The sequence below is a fragment of the Hemicordylus capensis genome, chromosome 5 (genome assembly GCF_027244095.1).
Source record: "Hemicordylus capensis ecotype Gifberg chromosome 5, rHemCap1.1.pri, whole genome shotgun sequence".
Classification (NCBI taxonomy): domain Eukaryota; kingdom Metazoa; phylum Chordata; class Lepidosauria; order Squamata; family Cordylidae; genus Hemicordylus; species Hemicordylus capensis.
Genome location: NC_069661.1, coordinates 231013689 through 231032317, shown reverse-complemented (window position 1 = coordinate 231032317; position 18629 = coordinate 231013689). Strand labels below are relative to the sequence as shown.

Here is an 18629-nt window from a genome sequence, read left to right as displayed (position 1 = left end):
CTTATCACCCTGCTGGTGCCCCAATAATTTGCCAACTGAGGCAACTGCCTCACTTTGCCCCATAAAAGGGCCACCACTGGCCATGGGGGACACAAATCTGGATTGGAGTTATGGTGCAGCTGGTGGAGGGACATTGGCCCTTTCCCCCTGTGCTAAAGTGCCAAAGCCCCCAAAGCAGTTATTTGCTCTGGGAAGGAAGATGCCAGTAGCACAACGGAGGAATTTACCTCCTGAGGCAAATCGCAGCAGCGGGGCGCAGGGGAGAGTTTTGTCAAAACCACAATGCAGGAGCAAAATATTTTTAAAAGCCCTCTCCACATGCTTCACTGGATCCCCACAGCTACCACTTTAAAAGAAGGAAGCACGTGTAAAAGAGCAATCTACATGTTTTAAAGTAACTCATAGTTTGGTCTTGTCAGTGACTCTTGGCCATTGTAGTTAAACCATTCCATGTTCAGAGGCAGAATACATCTGATACCAGCTGTTGGGGGTACACATTACTGCCTTCATGCTCTGCCTGTGGCCCTCCTGGAGGCATGTGGGAAAACTGGGCAAAGCATCCTTCCAGAGGCCATTGCTGGTGTCTACTTTATGTTTCTCCTTAGATTGTGGGCCCTTTTGGGACAGGGAACTACTGTATTTATTTTTTCTGTGTAAATCACTTTGAGGACTTTGGCTGAAAAACTGGAATATAAATATTTGTAGTAAATATATGCATAGTGGTAAGATGCTAGACCTTATGGGCCTTTAGTCTAATCTAGGAAAATGTTTCTTATGTTCTTACATTTACTGGGGAGTTCTTCTGCACTAAAACAAATGGTATCTACACACAAGCAGGAGCGGCCCTTCCTTGAGACAGTGTGAGGTGGTTGCCCCAGGCATGGCTACAGGGAAGGACAGAGGGGGCAGGAAGTGCAGGCCACCACCACCATGGATGCCACCTTGCCATCTACTGTCACTGCTCTTTCGCACCCTGATGGGGAGCACATCTTCTCCCCACTAACTTGAGCTAGGAATACCCCTGCTGCCACTGTCTGGCTTGATGGTATAGTCTGAGAGAGCTTGCATGTCACTGCCTCAGCAGCATGGCCTAAGTATGCTGAGCACCCACCTGCAAATGTGTGGTGGGCATCAAATAGTTCTTGTCTCAGGCAGCAAACATCTTGGGCTACCCCACACACAAGGGCACCATATGCTAGACATTTCATGAATTGGAACAACATGTAACAATACAAACTTGACCATTCATACACTTTTTTTTAACATACTTCCACCTTAATTACTATCTATGTACTGTATTATCTGTGTATAAACAATGTATTAATATGTATTAATAATTGTCTGTGTAGTGGGAGCTGAAGCAGCAAGGTAGATGACTAGAGCGCAAATGGAGAAAGACTCGACTTGAATCTGACAGGTTACAATATAGAGCGCATCTAAAGATCTATGCTCTGGCAATACATGTGACAGAGAAGCAATTTATTTATTTAGTGTTAAATAATTCTTTTCTGTCCACATTGCATCCACAAGTTCACGTCCAGCTGAGTTGTCTAGGGTGTGCATTGTGTACACCGCCAGTATTAAAACATGATAAAGTAAAATAAAATATAATCGAATAAATATTTCAATGCATAGAATTGAAAAATGAGTGTTTCTAAGACTTGTCTTGGGGAAAAATATTATTCCAATAGATCACTGCTTTCAGTAGATTGTTGTTGTTGTTGTTGTTGTTATTAATAACATAATTGTAACTCTTTTTCCGTTAATGTGTATGATTTTGTCAACTTGATTTATTATACTTATTTATGTATTTATGTATTTATTTATTGTTAAATAAATTTCTCCATTTCTGTTTCATACCAAAGTTTAAATAACTACCATTTCTGTTTCTGTTCCAGAGTGTTATTCAGTTTCCAACATCAAGCTAGCACAAGATCTGCTGCCATCATTAAAATTCCTTCAGATATTTCCCTTTTTCAGACAATCTTATACCATTAATGTGTGGGTTTTATTTCATGCTCACAGGCTGACTCCAGCTTTTGCATTCACTGCCCGGCCCCCTAAAATTTCCTGCTTCATTTTTTCCACCTTAAATGTCATCACAACTGCTTCTAGGAGATCAGCTCTAACTCACATTAAATATGGAAATAACATCCAATACAGGGGTGCTTAAATATGGGGTAAGAGAGTATTCATGGTGGCCTGATTTCTTCCTTGACTCAAGTGTTTTTATAACGGGAGGATCTTTAACTCTGCCTTTTGAAATTACTAAAGGCACAAAACCTCCACTGATTTGATGAGGCAGAGTTTAAAGACCTTGAAGCTCTTACGGCAAACATCGAGTTTCTGCTAGCACTTTTTCCAAGTATTTGTAAAAGCTCTTGAACTTTTGGGGTACTCAGAAGAATACTCAGAAAAACTGAATCATTTTTACGCATTTGCATTCCTAACACCAACCTTCCGTGCTCCATCCTCTAGTTCATCTTTGGGCAAATCAGGGTTCCTCTCCACCTGGAGATTCCAGCGGTCCAGTTGGACAATGGTCCCATCTTCTACATGGCAGAGAATTTTTGCAACAGGTTCATCTGTGTATCCCTAAAATAGGAGAGGCTTACAGTCAGGGGTCAATAATGATGGTCTGTTTTAGAAAATGATGCAATGGAGATATCTGAGTAGACTGAGGGAATGTCAAAGACTGTTTGTGACCTTCATTTTTCACAATACTTTTCAAAAGGAACAGAGAAGGTTTGCAGGAAACTCAGATAATACCATGCCTAAACAGGAGCAGATTGCAAACCATGATGTAGGACTCAGCACAACAGGGTAATCCATCATATGAAAGAAGGGAACACACCGGAAGTACATTCCTATATCAAGTTGGAATTGACTCGGAACCCAACTGAGTTATCGGTAAAATTTCACCTAAATGGAAATTCAAAGAGAGTTGTGAAGTTTCTCCTTAGGGAGCACATCTGAAGAATTTCCAAGGAGGCAAAAAGCAAATTTCTCAGCAAGGAGGCAGAGTCATGCCTCACTCAGTATAAAACAAAAACCAAGCACTTCAGAAAATAAACTAGCACTGTGTTTGTGTTACCTATTTAAAATATTCATACACTGCCCCTCTGATATACTTCTGCTTGGGATGGCTCACAAAATCAATAAAGCAGATACACTATTTAAAAAACCATTTAAAAATTAATAAAATGAATAGAAATTAACTAAAAACCAGTCTCAGTTAAAATCAAACAAGGCTTAGTTAAAACCAAATTTAAACGTACAAGTTAAAAAGTTAAAACCCACAAGATATAAGCTGCAGCTAAAATATTAAAATGCCTCTCTAAAGACATGGGTCTATAACAATGTCTTAAAAATCCTCTAGGAGGGAGCATGGCGCAGCTCTTCCAGGAAGGCATTCCAAAGCTGAGGGGCCACAAACAAAAAGACCCTGTCTCTAGTCCCTGCTAACGGAGATCCGCTTGGCAGGAACTAGAGACAGAGTCTTTTTGATTGTGGCCCCTCAGCTTTGGAATGCCCTCTCAGAAGTCCTCCACCATTCTCCCTCCTTCGGGGTTTTTAAGAAGCTGCTGAAGTTCTGTGACTTTAGAGAGCACATTTTAATATTTTAGCTGCAGCTTACATGCCTAGAAAAAGCCTACTGGGTAGGACAGAAGAGAAGTTACCTAAAATAAAAACACTTTAGACCCCTCTCCATTTTGTTTCTTCAAGCAGACCCCACCTTCAACAAGTCAATTACAAGGAATTGTATATCCTCTGCTTACCCCACCCCAGTTGAGGGTACGAGCGAGGTCATTCCCAGTGCCAAGTGGAAGCACAGCGACAGGAGGCTGGGGGGTCAGCTGTAACTCATCCAGGATAGAAAGGATCCAGCCCACCTAAACAGCAAAGATTCGAGATAAAAAACGAAAGAAAGAAAGGAACTTCAGTGTCTACATAGCCAGAAGTGGGTATCGTGCCTGTATTCTAGGCCAGTGGTTCCCAACCTGGGGGCCTCCAGATGTTGCTAAATTAAAACTCCCGTCTTTCCCAGCCACAATACATTGTAGCTGGAGCTGATGGGAGTTGTAGTTCAGCAACATCTGGAGGCCCCCAGTTTGGGAACCACTGTTCTAGGCTATGCAATTTATTTCAGCTAGTGAGTGACTTATGTAAGGTTTGGTGATTCACTGAGAGTGTAGGCTCAGAAATCAAAGATTACCTTGGATAGGATCTCTGGTGATCAGGGACAGGCTTGGGCCTCATACAGCTCCTTGTCTTACTTTATAATTTTGGTGTTTGCCCTCTGCCTAAACTTTCTTTATCTCCCCCCAAATCTAGCTAAAATATACTGCATTCTGTAAAAAAAACCAACACGCAAAATATAGTGGTCAAATTAATTTCACAAATGAAACAAGTGTATGCAATTCATTTTAATTTAGATGTTTTTCTTTTCTTAGCAAAAAACTTAGGCACGAAGTGCACCTAAACCACAGACAAAATATTCTGTCATAATCTCTTTCATTTTGCTTATCAGAACATTACATAGCGACTTAGTGCTTATCTGGACACAGTTTAAACAAGCACTAGATTATGATGTCATATTCTGATAAGGAAAATGAATAGCATCCTCTTGCACTGCTAGTTGTGCAGCTTAGTTGTAAACAAAATGTGCAGGATGCAGAGGTGCAGAGAGAAGCAATGCTTGAGAAATAATTCCCCACTTAATTTTTTGCAGGGAAGAAGGATGAATACATTTGGGCGGGAGGATATGAGTTATTTGGCAGGAGAATTTCAGTAAAATGGGGTGAGGAACTCTTCAAATCAGACCTGCAGCTGGAGGGGGCAGACCCCTCCCAGCTTTTTCTCCTCCCCGCATTATTTTTTTAAACAAACAAATAATTTTTAAATAACTGATTGTTGCTTGCATGTAGGACCAATGAGGGCCAGATAAACTGGCCTCTATATTTTTTTGGTGCCCCCTAAACTTAAGTGGTGCAACAGGAAAATCCTTGACTAAAAAGCAGAAGGTTGCCAGTCTGAATCCCTGCTGGTACTATATTATGCAGCAGCAATAGAGGAAGATGCTGAAAGGCATCATCTCATACTGTGCGAGAGGAGACAATGGTAAACCCCTCCTGTATTCTACCAAAGACAACCACAGGGCTCTGTGGGCGCCAGGAGTCGAAATCGACTTGACGGCACACTTTACTTTACCTAAATTTTTAGGCTGGTTACGGGCCTGCCCCCAAAACTAGGGGGAATCTGCACCCCTGGCAGGAAGCACTATGGGTAAAGTACCAAACTGCACAAAATAGAATACACAACAATCTTGGGGCAAACCATTGTTCGGACTACATCTGCAATGGAGTCCTTGCTAACTGTTGGATCTGCCACGTGGACTAGCAAGAGTAATCAAAGGCATCAACAGTGTCCAAAGGAGGCTACTTGTATGACTCTGCCACCCTGGAATTAGCATGGGGTAATGCTTCGTGTTCAAAAGCACCTCATGTCAAAAAAATCTCCTGGTATGCAGAAAATTAACATATCAGGCAAAAGGCTCCTAGCCTAGACTTTTCCTGATGCACTAACTGTCTATATGCAGGGATACCTGATATTGTTGTGGGTGGGGGGTGAATACTTTCCAGCAAGGAATCCACCACATGCATTCTGGGGTGGTGCAGTCCCATGAAAGGACTGTACCACTCGCACATATTCAAACTAGCTCGTAGTCAGGAGGCCTGAGATCTATCCTGCTAAAGTATCTGTTAAATCCAGCAGATAGCCATACTAATGGATCTTTGTGCTTTAAAAATCTGCATCAAGAATATCAGAAATGTATCCTAAATACTCAGCATAATCTTTAGTGCTTAGGACAGGACACGAGTTGATTTGTTGTGAATCAAAGGCTGATCGAAAGAGCCTAGGATGGCCCTCTCCACCCCCAGCACAGTACCTCCAGTGACTGTTGCAGGTGTCTATCTTACGTTTCTTTTTAGATTGTGAACCCTTTGGGGACAGGAATCCATCTTATTTATTTATTTTTTCTCTGTGTAAACCTCCCTGAGCCATTTTTGGAAGGGTGGTATAGAAATTGATTAAATAAATAAATAAATAAATAAGCAAATAAATAAATATGAATAATAGGATGGAGAGGGCTGCAGCTGCCAATGCTTCGTTTATTCCCAAAATAAAAGTGAACGTTCAACAGGGACACTAGAAAATCGTCCATTTTGTTTCCTTTCAGTAATGCAAAGTAATATCTAATCTCATTGAATATTCACTAAATCCATTTGAGCAAGATTTTCTCATTTCTAGATTTAATGGCTTTTGGAACGACGAGACATTAATTTGTTTCAAACATAACCTCAGCAAAGATAACAATCATGTGTCACTCATATTAATGAGGGAGTTCTGCCTCCACTAGCCAAAATTGTGAAATGTAAGGGAGAAGATGACAAAAAATAACAAGCCCGTACCCACAATGGTTATATGAAAGGCCCCAATCCCAATCTCTCCTGCACAAACATCTATGAAAAGGAAAGGGAAGAACTAAAAGAGCAGCATTTGAAGGCTTGATTCACACATACTGTATATCTCCATTTCTCTAGACTTGAGTCCCTCACACATATGCCTACTTCAGACATACTTGGTTAATGTAATACGATGGTTTAGATGTGTGAGTGGGCCTGCACAGGCAGACCTTTCATATCAGCTCACATCACCCAAACACAAGACCCTTCAGCATGTAGGAAAGTATATTTAACCAAACTGTGGCAACCAAAAGGCGATCAGTGGTAGGAGGTCTCTAACGGAGGGACTTCGACCAACAGAGGTGTCTGGGAAGAAGAAACTCCTCGTAGTGGTTAGTAGATGTACTGTCCTTCATCTCAGAAAAAATATGTTTTGTTCAGTTGTGAAGACTAGAGGAACTCGGAGTTCAGTTACAACACAATGGAGTCCATTCACATGTTCAGCTTCCAGTCATCAAATGTCCAATACAAATAAGTGATGTGCCTGCATGTGAGAACACCTTCAATGCTGCTAACTGAACAAAAGAGGCACCTTTTTAAAGTGGCAATTCTCTTTATTTAGCAGGGGGAGAGCAACCAGCCTAGGGATGTGCACAAACTGGTTTGGAATTCCTTTTCCGGACACACATGCACCAGCCACTTCTGGAGCCTGACACTGACCGGGGTGGCAAGAGGGTACACCGCTGCCCCATGCCAGCGATTTTGGCAGACAGCGCCGGCAGGGGAATCACAGTTGGGGGTGGTGGGGGTGGTGTAAGAACACCCTCCTTAAAGGTAACCCCACCCCCGCCATAGAATCGGCCCTCTGTCAGTTCGTGCACATCCCTAAACTAGCCTTATCCATCCTCAGCACAGCATCCTTCCAGTGGCTGTTGCTGGTGCCTGCCTTATGTTTCTTTTTCAGATTGTGAGCCCTTGAGGGACAGGGAGCCATTTTATTTATGTATTAATTTGTATCTATATAAACTGTTTGGGGGAAGTTTGTTGAAAAGTGGTATATAAATATTTGTCTTCTTATTCATATCTGTAATGCTGGGTACCAACAGGGCGAGAGGACTCCACTAAAAAGCATGGCATCTGAGGCCCAAAGATTGGTGGCACCCCAGGCAAAGCCTGGCTTTGGCATGCCCCCAACCCCTTCGCCCACATGGGCACCACTGCCCCCTTGGCCTGCATGGGCAGGCACCTCCCACCCAGTGGGCATTCTCTGTTGACCACCCGGCCACCCACTTGCTCTCCTAATTACCTCCACCCACCGCTGGCAGCCAGCTGCTGCAGTGCAATATGATGATATTGCTGCACAATGTAACAACATGATTATAACATGCTGTGGCAGGCTCGCTGCCCAGAAGCAGTCAGCAGTGGCAAGAGCAGCAGGCAGAGGCAGCAGGGAAAGAAAGCGGCAGCCAGACGGGTGACAGATGGGAAGTGCATGCACCTGTGCACAGGGGCAGCACATGAACCAGGCCATCAGCACCCCTTCTTGCTTTGTGTCCTATGTGACCGCCTAGTGCAGGGATGGGGAACCTTGGCACTCCAGCTGTTTTTTGGACTACAACTCCCATAATCCCCAGCCACAGAGGCCAATAGCTAGGGATTATGGGAATTGTAGGCCAACATCTGCAGGAGTGCCAAGGTTCCCCATCCCTGGCCTAGTGGATGGGCCAGCCCTAATCTGAGGTAATACAAAAGTCCTAACCACCATCATCCAATCACACATCCAATCACTCACAGCCATCCAGGGATGAACATCCATATCTGAAGCTAACCTACAGGTACTAACCTGTAGGGAGAATTCTCATGGTTACAAGAATTCGGCATGCCTGCTGTTAAGAGCAAACATGTGCAACCTTAAACAACTTACTGTTCCATCCCCACCACAGGCGAGAATTCGCAGATTTGGCATTTTTCTGTACAATTCAAGCCTATTAAAAGAAATAAGTTGCGGACAATATTATGTCATGAAACAGGAAGAGTTCAGAATGACATATATAAACGATGGACAATCTCATCTTGGTCCAATTAATGGTAAACCACAATCACCCATCCCTCCTAGGCAATTCAGTGGGGTCCTTGTTGTCAGGAGGAGTGCTTTGCAAAAGGAGGAGGAGGCTTATTTTTATATCACTGCTATAAAAATAATTACTAGTATATTTGCCTGTGGACACTGGGAAATGCTTCCTAGTAATATTTGACTGTGAAATCTGTGAAGGATTAGAAGGTTGGAGGACTGAGAAGACCCGGGTTCAAATCCCCATTCAGCCATGAAACTCCCTTGATAACTCCAGGCCAGTCACTTATCTCTCAGCCTAACCTACCTCTTAAGATTGTCGTGAAGATAAACATAACTATGTAGACAGACATGTAGACAGCTCTGGGCTCCTTGGGGAAAGAGCAGGATATAAATGTAAAAATAAATAAAATAATCTAGAGCAGGGATGGCCAGCTTCAGGATCGTTCTGTATTCTTAAACATTACTCGCCATCATGGTGGGCAGCCCTCGGCCTATGGCAGGGACTTGCTTGGGGATGCTGTGATACTTAAATGGCAGCCCTAGCGGTGTCATGACAGGGCTGTTGTGGAACAACTTGAAACCACTACTGGGCAGCAGCGAAACAATCAAATAAATTGTGTGTAGCAGGGGACAGAAAGCAGGAGTTGGGAATCATTGTGAAAGAGCTGAAACATAAATCAGGCAGCCCAATATACTGAAAGTTATTTAGCTGTATTGCTGCAAACACTTTTCTTTGTATCTCCACAAGTTACAGGGTGAGAGACTTGCTTAATGAAAGCTGAACAGTTAGGGAAGTGTGGGGGGGTGGTGGTCTAGAATATTCCAGAAGGAACTACCAGGTCTCCACAGGCTTCACTGCAGCTACAGCCCTGGCAAGAGCACAGTCCATGAAATGGTAGCTGATTGCTCTCATTGTGCAGGGTGGTTGTTCTCTAAACAATATGTTATGGGGTGTTTTTTTTAAAGGAGGGTGTTTCTAGGAGTCAGGAGCAACAAAGTATCCGGCTTCCAGCTGCCTAGGTGAGGAGATGCCTCATTCCCTAGAAGCCAAACTTCTATTGTTACCTGGCCCTGGTTGCTAGGTAGCACAGTTCCAGAGCAAAGAACTACCTCCTCCATAGTTACCACAGAACCTTTGCAAAGCAGCAGTTTGAACAGCCACAGTGACCTCATACAGACATTACGCTGCACAAGTGTACACTCACACAGATGTTTGTGTGAAAGACTGTACCTGTGTTCATTTTAAAAGTGAACCTAGATACAGGCCCTTCAGATGCATAGTACAGCTATTAAATGTACTTCTGTACCTGCGTTCAGCATAACATGTGGATGGCTGAACCTGTGTACAGATCTGTACCTGTGCACACTGTACACTCATTGTACAAGTGTTGAACATAACGTGTGAATGGGCCTAGTGGCTGCAGAAGCATCTTGCAGAGTGGACATTGTCCACCATTGTCCCAACAGGACTTCATTAGTCATCATTTCCTTTAACATAATTTTATTAGGGTTATTGTGTATATTTTCCTTACTGTCAGCTGCTCTGGAAGCCTGTGACAAGGCACAAAGGCAGGATATAAATCTTTCAAATAAACTGATAGATAAAACAGCAGCTTAGTTTACAGCAGTTATAAGACTTGACTTCTCTTCTGTTTGTCTCAGAAAAAAAACAAGTTGTAAAAAACGACTGAGGTGTAGTGGCCAAAAAACCCCAAGCATGAGCCTTTGTTACTTTGCAAAACATGGCATGATACCTGCCAGCAAACCTCTTGGTTATGCCAATGCTATTTGTCCCTCCCCCCTCCATACATACTAAATATTTTTGAAAATCCAGGATAGTTCACACTGAATCAAATATGCTAGGAATAGAACACATAAAAGGAGACCTATTAATTATCCAAGAGTGCCCTCTTGTGGCAGTGAGAGCTTTGGCTTCACCAAGAGACAGAAAAATGCCCTAAAATTTACACTAGGTATCTTCCTCTTGTAAGAGTTCTTTGATATATCATCCATTTTGCATGGAATTCATGTTTATTCCATATTTACATACATAAATAATATGCATCTCAGCTTTTCTAATGCATGATAAACTTCTTAGCAGAAGAAAGAAGGTTCCGTTTAGGTTTAAAGTGTCTAGCATAACTCTTTGAAATGATCAACTACAAGACCAATTTTATCACATGGAAGGAAGATTCCAAAAATCTAACTTTGAGTGTTCCACAGATCAAGGTTCTCTTTCCACAGGTCACGCACGGCCTGCAAATGATGTCTTCCTAAGATGCTCAACATCTTCACAAATTAACTACGGATCTCATAACACACACACACAAAGAGCCGGGTCTCACGATCAGTGAGAACCAGTTTGGTGAGCTGAGCGGGGAGAGCGGGCTAAGCCCACTCTCTCCGCAGACGATTACAGCAGGAGCCCTGGGCGGCCGGATCAGCCGCCCACACGATTGCCGGCTCTGTGATGGAGCCGGCAGGAGCTGGGTTGAGCGGGGGCCGATCACCCCCCGGAAGCTCCAGCATGCCCTGAGCAAGCGCACAGGGCATACTGGCGAGACCCCCGGAGCTGGGAGGCAGCTTTTCGCCTCCCTCCAGGGGCCTCCTCGTGAGTAGCCATGGCACCGAGCGGCACCGCAGCTACTTACAATCTTGAAAACCAGGTTTGCAGAGCGCTTGCTCCACAAACCCAGTTTTAGGAGAGGGGTAGTTGAGTCGGTTACCCGTGCTCTAGAACCACTGGCCTCGCAGCCGAGCCCGATGTTTCACACAATTGCAGAAAATCAGGCTAGCGGAGGCTAGCCCGATTTTCTGCAATTGTGTGAATAGCCTCAAAAGCTCCTAAAAAGTTGAGTGCTTTTGAAACACTCAAAGGTAAGCATTTCAAAGGATAACAATAGGCATATTGAAATCAAATGGCCCCATCACTGCAAGGGACTATTACAGAAGTATGATAGCTAGTTTAAAATGCCACCCCAAATTTGTCTTCAGTTAAACCCCAGAATTCTGTGTTGGAGCCTAAAGTTCAGCATAAGTCTTAGCATCTCACAACAGAGGTGGCCAGTGAGGGCAGTACTGGGGTGGGGGGGGCAGTGAGAGATACTTTTAAAAGCCATTACTGTTGATACCACTCACACAGGGAAACTGCCACGCATTTGGCCTCTGCACATGCGCAGCAGCCATTTGCGTAGTCAGCAGCACCATGCTGACCACACAAATGGATGCTGTGCATGCTCAGAGGCCAAATGAGTTCCAAGGGTGGGCAGCCTCCACATGGGATGCCTGGCAGGGCATCGCTCCTCACGGTGTGGCTTCCAGTTGTGAGTAGTAATGACAGTAATGACTTTTAAAGGTACCTCTTGCTGCCACCCCTAGCAATGTCCTCCCCAGCTGCCTCTGTCTCACAGGTAGAAACATATAAAGATCAGGAATACCTTATGAGACAAGTAAATAGAGCAAGGATTCCAGCCTCCCTCTCTCAAATTGCCTCAAATACCCAACATGCCATGCCCATACCTAAGACCAAGATATTGTTAGTCATGTTAAACACCTCTGAACTTACGCATCTCTTGGCCCTTCCTGAGAGAGGTCAAAAACCTGGCGTGGATTCAAGTACCACATAAACATCTGGAGAACCTTAGTACCCTGCAAAAAGAGAGGGAGAGAGGAAGGAAAATGTCAACTTCTCTGCAGCACTGTTGTTGTTGTTGTTGTTGTTGTTTATTCAATTTCTATACCGCCCTTCCAAAAATGGCTCAGGGCAGTTCTTAAATCTCTGCCTCTATTTATCTGCCATAAAATTACAAGAAATATAAATGAAAAATCACTGCACTAGAAAAAAGAATTTGTAATTCTGTCATTTAAGCGCATAAGAAAATGCTCCATTCTGCATCATAGAAGTCTCTGTAATGCACAACAAAATTTCACCTATGGATGAGAAAAAGCAGATTGGCAACTTCTTGAAGCTAATTAATTGGGAAAATGGCTGACAGCCTGACTTAATTTACTAGAGGAAGTCCGATTGAAATGTAGTAATCCTTTAAAGTAATTCCTGGATAGTACAATTGAGTAATTTAGTCAGGATGACAGCCAATATTTCTTGCTCTTATGGATTAAACATGATAAGCGTGGGAGATGAGGCTCCTGATGGCATTGACTCTTAGCACCAGCAACCCTATTGGCCACTAGGAGCATTAGGAGTAGAGATTGCCAGTAACGGCATTCCCCCTCTGACCCTGCTTTCTCCACTCTGATTTCCTTTGTTAAACTGATAGTCTCAGGTTTAATTATCTCACCTGAGAGACAGACTCCCTTCTTCTCCCTTCCTTCTTCTTGTATGTAGTAGCCATGAGGCATTATAAATCTTAGTCTATCTCTGATGGATTTCCTACATAAACTACTTTATTTGGAACTTTAACTCCATGTCTCCAGAGAGCATTAATTAGCAGTGCTCCCTCACCTGTGCACTTCCGCTGTTGCTGGGGTCAATAAAGAACACACACACACCCCCGCTGCCTGAGCCCTCTAAAAATTAGGACAACCAATTTGTTAACAATAGAACAACGAATAACAAAAATCACAACGGAACCCAGCAGCAAACCGCTGTTTGTGTGGCAACAGTGTTAGTTATCATTCATTAGCAGGATACCAGTCAGTCCCAGAAATTTTCTTTCAGTCTAGTAGTCCTGCTGCCCACATTCACTCCTCCTCTTCTTTCAGATATCTTATCTGCCCACTTTCTTCTCTCCTTTTTCTTGCTCTTCTCTCTCAGGTCTCTGGACATTATGAAATTTGCTTAAGAACAAATGACCCAACTCCCAAACCACTGTTGCTTACACTGCACAGTGTCTGTTAACTATTGCCATAAATGGCCATTTCTGTCACAGTCATTTCAGTCTTTCAGATGACGTTGTGTTCATCTCATTTTTGATGTCTTGTCTATCCATTTTCTTTCCTTCTGTGTCTTTTCTCTCAGGTGTTGTTCTCTTCAACACCTTCTCTTTAGCTTTTCCTCTTAAGTTCCTTCTCTCCCTAGCTTCCCCTTCTCTTCGCCTTCTTCTCTTCAGCTGACTCCCTTTAAGCATCTTCTCCTCGTCCTTCTCACTCCCTTTAATTGTTATCAACCAACTTCTTCTCCCACTCTTATTTCCAACATTCTCTAAAGCAATTCTCACGAGCAGCAGAAACTGGGCTAAGGGAGCCCAGCCCTGTTTCTGCTGTTCGTGTGCAGCAATTGGAGCCATGTGGCTCCCAGAAGCATCTCGGCGGCAAGCCTACTTATGAAGTCCACCACTTAACCCAAGTTTGGGGCATGAGTATGCCCCCAAAATGGGTTTATGGATCGTGTGTCTGCCACGGCTGCTTGCAGCTGCAGCGGGCACACTCAGGGAGAGGGGAAGGGGACCCCAGGAATGCACCACCCACTTGCGCAGTACATTACTGGGGTTCTGGGAGGTGGAGCAAAGCCACCGCGAACCACCCACCCAGGGAGAAGGTGCCGATCATCTGCGGGGAGGTATGCACTTTTGGGCTTCCTCCCTGCAACACAGGGTAGCCACCTTACGTGATCGTGAGGCTCGCTTCTCTGCCTCATTGTAATACCTTTTCATTCACCCTCAATTCTATAATGTTGAAGAATGGCATTCGTGAAAGTTACAGACATTGGTCTCTTTTTCTGAATCTTTAATTCAAGATCCACTCCTTTGATTCAAACGGAACAGAAACTGCCAGTATGTTCAGTGTTCCATGCTTACCTGATTCCCTCCACTTTTTGGATTCACAAATACAAGCAATGGTTTCATGAGTGGGGAAGAGATAGGCTTTATCACAAATGGTCGGCCTTTGTTCTCCTAAAAGGAAAAAAAACACACAACAGAAGGAGCTGGAATACACTTTAATTAATTAATTATGTTTGTACACTGCCCCAAACTTCTGTCTCTGGGTGGTTTACAGCAACATAAAACAAATTCAAAGAGAAATTAAAATATTAGAACAATTTAAAACCACAAGTCCAGTTAAAAAGTTTGGGTGTCTTTAGGTACTTTTTTGACGTTGTCAGAGATGGGGTGGCTCTTATTTCAGCAGGAAATGCATTTCAGGGTCTCGTGGTGGCAACCGAGAAGGCAACCGAGAATTAGAGCTATAAAACCACCAACCAGAAACACCGAAAAGATTTCTTATATAGAAAAAGAACTAAATGATCATGAGAGCAGACAGACTGATAATACTGAACATCCCCTGCCCCAAAAAATCAATAAACTCCTTGCTGAGAATATCAATGAGAGATAATAAATGCCACATTTAGACTCCATCTTTCTCTATAATAGAACTCCTGTGTGTGTGAAATGTCAAGCATTTAACAGTGTCCTGCAAAGATGGTTGAGAACGCAAACAAAAGCAATATTCATGTAATTTCACAAGAACTGGATCTCATGGGGGAAAATTACTACCCAGTACATGTACATATTTGATAGCATATTTATGTCAAGGAAGTAGGGGTGTGCACGGAACTGGCTAGTCCAGTCCGGTTCGAGTCTGGACAAGACCCAGACCAGGCCAGTTCAGTCCGGTACCCCCTCAAACCCCCCCTCCAGTTTGCTTTGTGGCACGGGTCACATAGAGGCCAATTGCGCAGGCATGGTGGTCTCCAAAATGGCCACCGTGCCAGATAGAGAAGGCCCTGGTATGGGCATCAAGGGAGGTTTGCAGGGGGAGGGGGAACCTCTGTGGACACCACCCCCCCAACTCCAACAATCCCCCAGAGGGGGTAAGTAAAAAATAAAATAAAATAATAAATAAATTCGCAAACCAACCGAACAGTCAAGAGGTGTTTGGTCTGGGGTCGGACCAAATGGGATGGTTTGGTTCGACCCCCAAATGGTTCAACTGAATCGGTTCAACGTTGAACACATTTGATGTTGAACCTGTTTGCACATCCCTACAAGGAAGATGAACAGAACTTGCACTTGCTGACATAGTTCTGACTAGGGCTGGAAATCCAAAATTCAAAGTCTATTTCAGGGCTCCCCCCACCCGAAGGAGAAATCAAAATCAGGCTAGCAGATCACGGAAGCACCCACCATCACAATCACAGTGTTTGTCTCTTCAGATGCACACAGCTTTAATTGCGAGCACCTCAGAGCCAGGGTGAGCGACATGCAGGGTTGGGCCTTGCAGACCCCCTTTTTAGTTGATGAAAAAGTATTCAGCAAGTTTGGTGTGTGTGGTTTTTTTAAAAAATCTGAATAGTGCTGTCGTCCAGATAGGGATGTCGTCTCCTTGCTTAATCAATTTCTTTTATCCATCCCTGCCACTCCTTGTCCCCCCCCACAGACACATGCATATACCAACCCTTGACTGGCAAATGGTGACATTGGCTAACATTACAGTCATCTTTTTGTCATGGTCTTTCTTCTTTCTAATGTTCCTCCACACAGACTGTTAAAATACAACAAATGGTACCATGACTGTCTCGAGGGAGTCTACTTCAAGCTGAGAAATGTCCCACCACTTTTGTTCAAGCTCCCCTTCCCTTCTCCCCATCTCAAGTTCCATTAGCTCCACACACTTGGTTGTCTGTTAACTGCCCTCTGAGTCCATGAACATTCTGCTACATTATGTTACATTGGGGCAGTCTGGGGGGAGATTTTGCCCCATTTTTTCCTTCTTCAGATTTTTGTGAAATTGACATATCTTTGGGTGCCAGTACCTCCATCTTACCTTCAAGTGCTCCATTTATCAGGATCATAAAATTTCAGCTCTTTTGGAAATAGATAAGTGCTGAATTCAGATATAACAGGAAACTGGAGGTCCTTTCACCTCTGATTTCCTAACCTACATGTCCAAATTTGGGGAAATTGAGTTTGTGGTGGAAAGGAACTCCCAGTTTCCCTCCCCAAACTCAATTTCTGCAGTGCCATCATTACATGCAAATGCTGGCACCACAGTTTTGGCTCCATGGAACTGGGGTTGAGGAAAGAAGCTCCTCCCTCACTCCAGCCTGACTGGTTGTGCGAGCTGTCCATTAAAGAAGGAAGCCCACACAGCCAGTTCCCCCACCTCTCTGCAGTCTCACTGACTGAAGAGAGGCAGTTCTCCCCAACACCCAAATGCGGTTGGAAGACTGGGGAGCAATGTCCAAATGTGGAGGGGAGGGGAGCCGCGGAACCATGTGTCCATTGGACCCGCAGTTCCGTGTTAGGTCTGAATGGGGCCAAACAATAGTTAACTCTTTGTAGTATACAGAGGCTCTCAGAAGATGGCCTCTTGAACTTCAGGAGATGTTCAAGAACAAGCTTAGGAGCACCTTCATTAACATTTACCTCATTGCCTCTTTTGCTGACTTTTCTTTTAAAAGACGTCCTCTTCTTCCTCCTGGTTGAATTTTTCAGAGAATTCTGTATTTTTAGAAAAAAGTGAGGGAGAAGAGAGGAAGAATATATGAAAAGAATAAACCAAAAGGGAAGTCACTCCTATGAGAAACACCTCTGTGACAGTACCTTTGGAGAATGATACAGCACCTGGCACACATGCGTGAGTTGAAAAGACATGCGTCTCATGCTTTACGCTTTCACACCACCAGTGATGGAGAAAGCCACACACTGAGACCAGACTGGTACTTTCAGAACTGGAGACTTTCCAACGTTGTGAGGGAGAAGAAAGCTAAATGCTCCCATAGACTCACATAACAGCACATTTTGTACCTGCCAACCCTCCCAATTCAGGTAGGAGACGCCCGTTTTCCTTCCGGGGCTCCAGTCTCCTGCCCAATCAGGTTCGTCTCCTGATGTGGAGACCACCTACATAAAAAGGTTAAGGAGAAGAAGATAAAACGAGCTATGCCTTATGGGACTTTTTAGTTTTGATTAAGCGAATGGCATGAGTCCAAACAATGCATGCCCTCATCGCTAAGCTGGCATGCAAAAAATCAAAGGCAACTTTCTGAACATCAAGTTATTAAATGAATTTACAGAGCACCTTCATATATTACAATTTTTAAGTGGTCACCTAAAATGTAACATGTGAATGTGACATATATGTTTGCAAACACATGTATCAAACAGGTGCACTCATCAAAGAGTTTACTCATTTATTTATTTATTTATTTATTATGTATTTATTAGATTTCTATACCGCCCTTCCAAAAATGGCTCAGGGCAGTCTACACAGAGAAATAATAAATAAATAAGATGGATCTTATTCATGGCCATTGCTGCTTCCTTCCACCCCTCCCAAAATCCCAGCAATGACATAGGGTCTCTCAGCAAATGAGTGAGAAGAAGAGGAGGAGCTGTCACCAATGAACCAGCTCTTCCTGCTCAACAAGTAGGAGAGTACAGTGGAAGAAGCTCCTCCTCTTTCTCCCATACTCCATAGTGAGGGGAGTGGGAGGAGCCACCACCCATCCATCTGCCACTGCTGCCAAATCCCCCTATCCATTTGCCAGTGAGCTTGGGGAGCACATGGGAGGATGCATCATCAGGGGGCCAGCACAAGACGTCGCGCCAGGGCCTTCCACATCCTGGCACCAGCATTGCGTGAAAAGCTGAAGTCTGCCCAACTCTGACCTAGTGCAGCTACTGATGACTCATATCTAGAGCCTTGATGCAGTCTCCATATCAATTTCAACACTTAATGTCCCCGTCAGAAACATACCATGATATATCCACTTCAAGCTGAATCAGTGTGAAATTCATTCCAACATTTGTATGTTCAAATAATCAGCATGCCCATGATACCTCCCAGGCCGTATCCACTACCTGTGCACTCAAAGCATTTATTGTATCTATTCCTAGTACTGTCCTACCTTTCTACCAAAAAAGTTATTAAGCTTTTCCAGATTCTAGGTACTGAAAAGGACACCTCTAGTGACCACCTGTTGCTGGATGTATGCCAGGGTGCTTTCCAGATTAACCCCTACAACGTATCTGCTAGGTGTGCTTCCGTACTTCCTGTGTTGGGACACCACAGTCCCTATGCTGTCAGCAGAGAGCCATTCACATTTCAGAAGACTTGTTTCAGATTTTATTGCTGCGATTGAATGCTATAACAACGTATGCCCATTGCAAAAAAGTAGCTGTATTTTC

The 18629-nt window shown here is 43.8% G+C and overlaps 1 protein-coding gene across 17 annotated transcripts in view; it reads right to left on the bottom strand.

The window, feature by feature from the left end:
- Positions 1–18629, bottom strand: part of DGKI (diacylglycerol kinase iota) — a 427669-nt gene that overhangs the window by 185041 nt on the left and 223999 nt on the right. For 13 of the 17 annotated variants that reach the window (XR_008307859.1, XR_008307858.1, XM_053252327.1 and 10 more), the window contains 7 exons: positions 17247–17342; positions 16866–16940; positions 14298–14393; positions 12107–12189; positions 8392–8452; positions 3780–3893; positions 2458–2595 (listed from right to left, as the gene is read on the bottom strand). Coding sequence is in view for 15 of the 17 variants with exons in the window: in XM_053252327.1 (XP_053108302.1) it covers positions 2458–2595; positions 3780–3893; positions 8392–8452; positions 12107–12189; positions 14298–14393; positions 16866–16940; positions 17247–17342 (663 nt within the window). In the remaining 2 variants the exon portion in view is untranslated. The remainder of the gene's footprint in view (positions 1–2457; positions 2596–3779; positions 3894–8391; positions 8453–12106; positions 12190–14297; positions 14394–16865; positions 16941–17246; positions 17343–18629) is intronic. The other 4 variants (XM_053252318.1, XM_053252322.1, XM_053252321.1 and 1 more) reach the window with 1 other exon arrangement.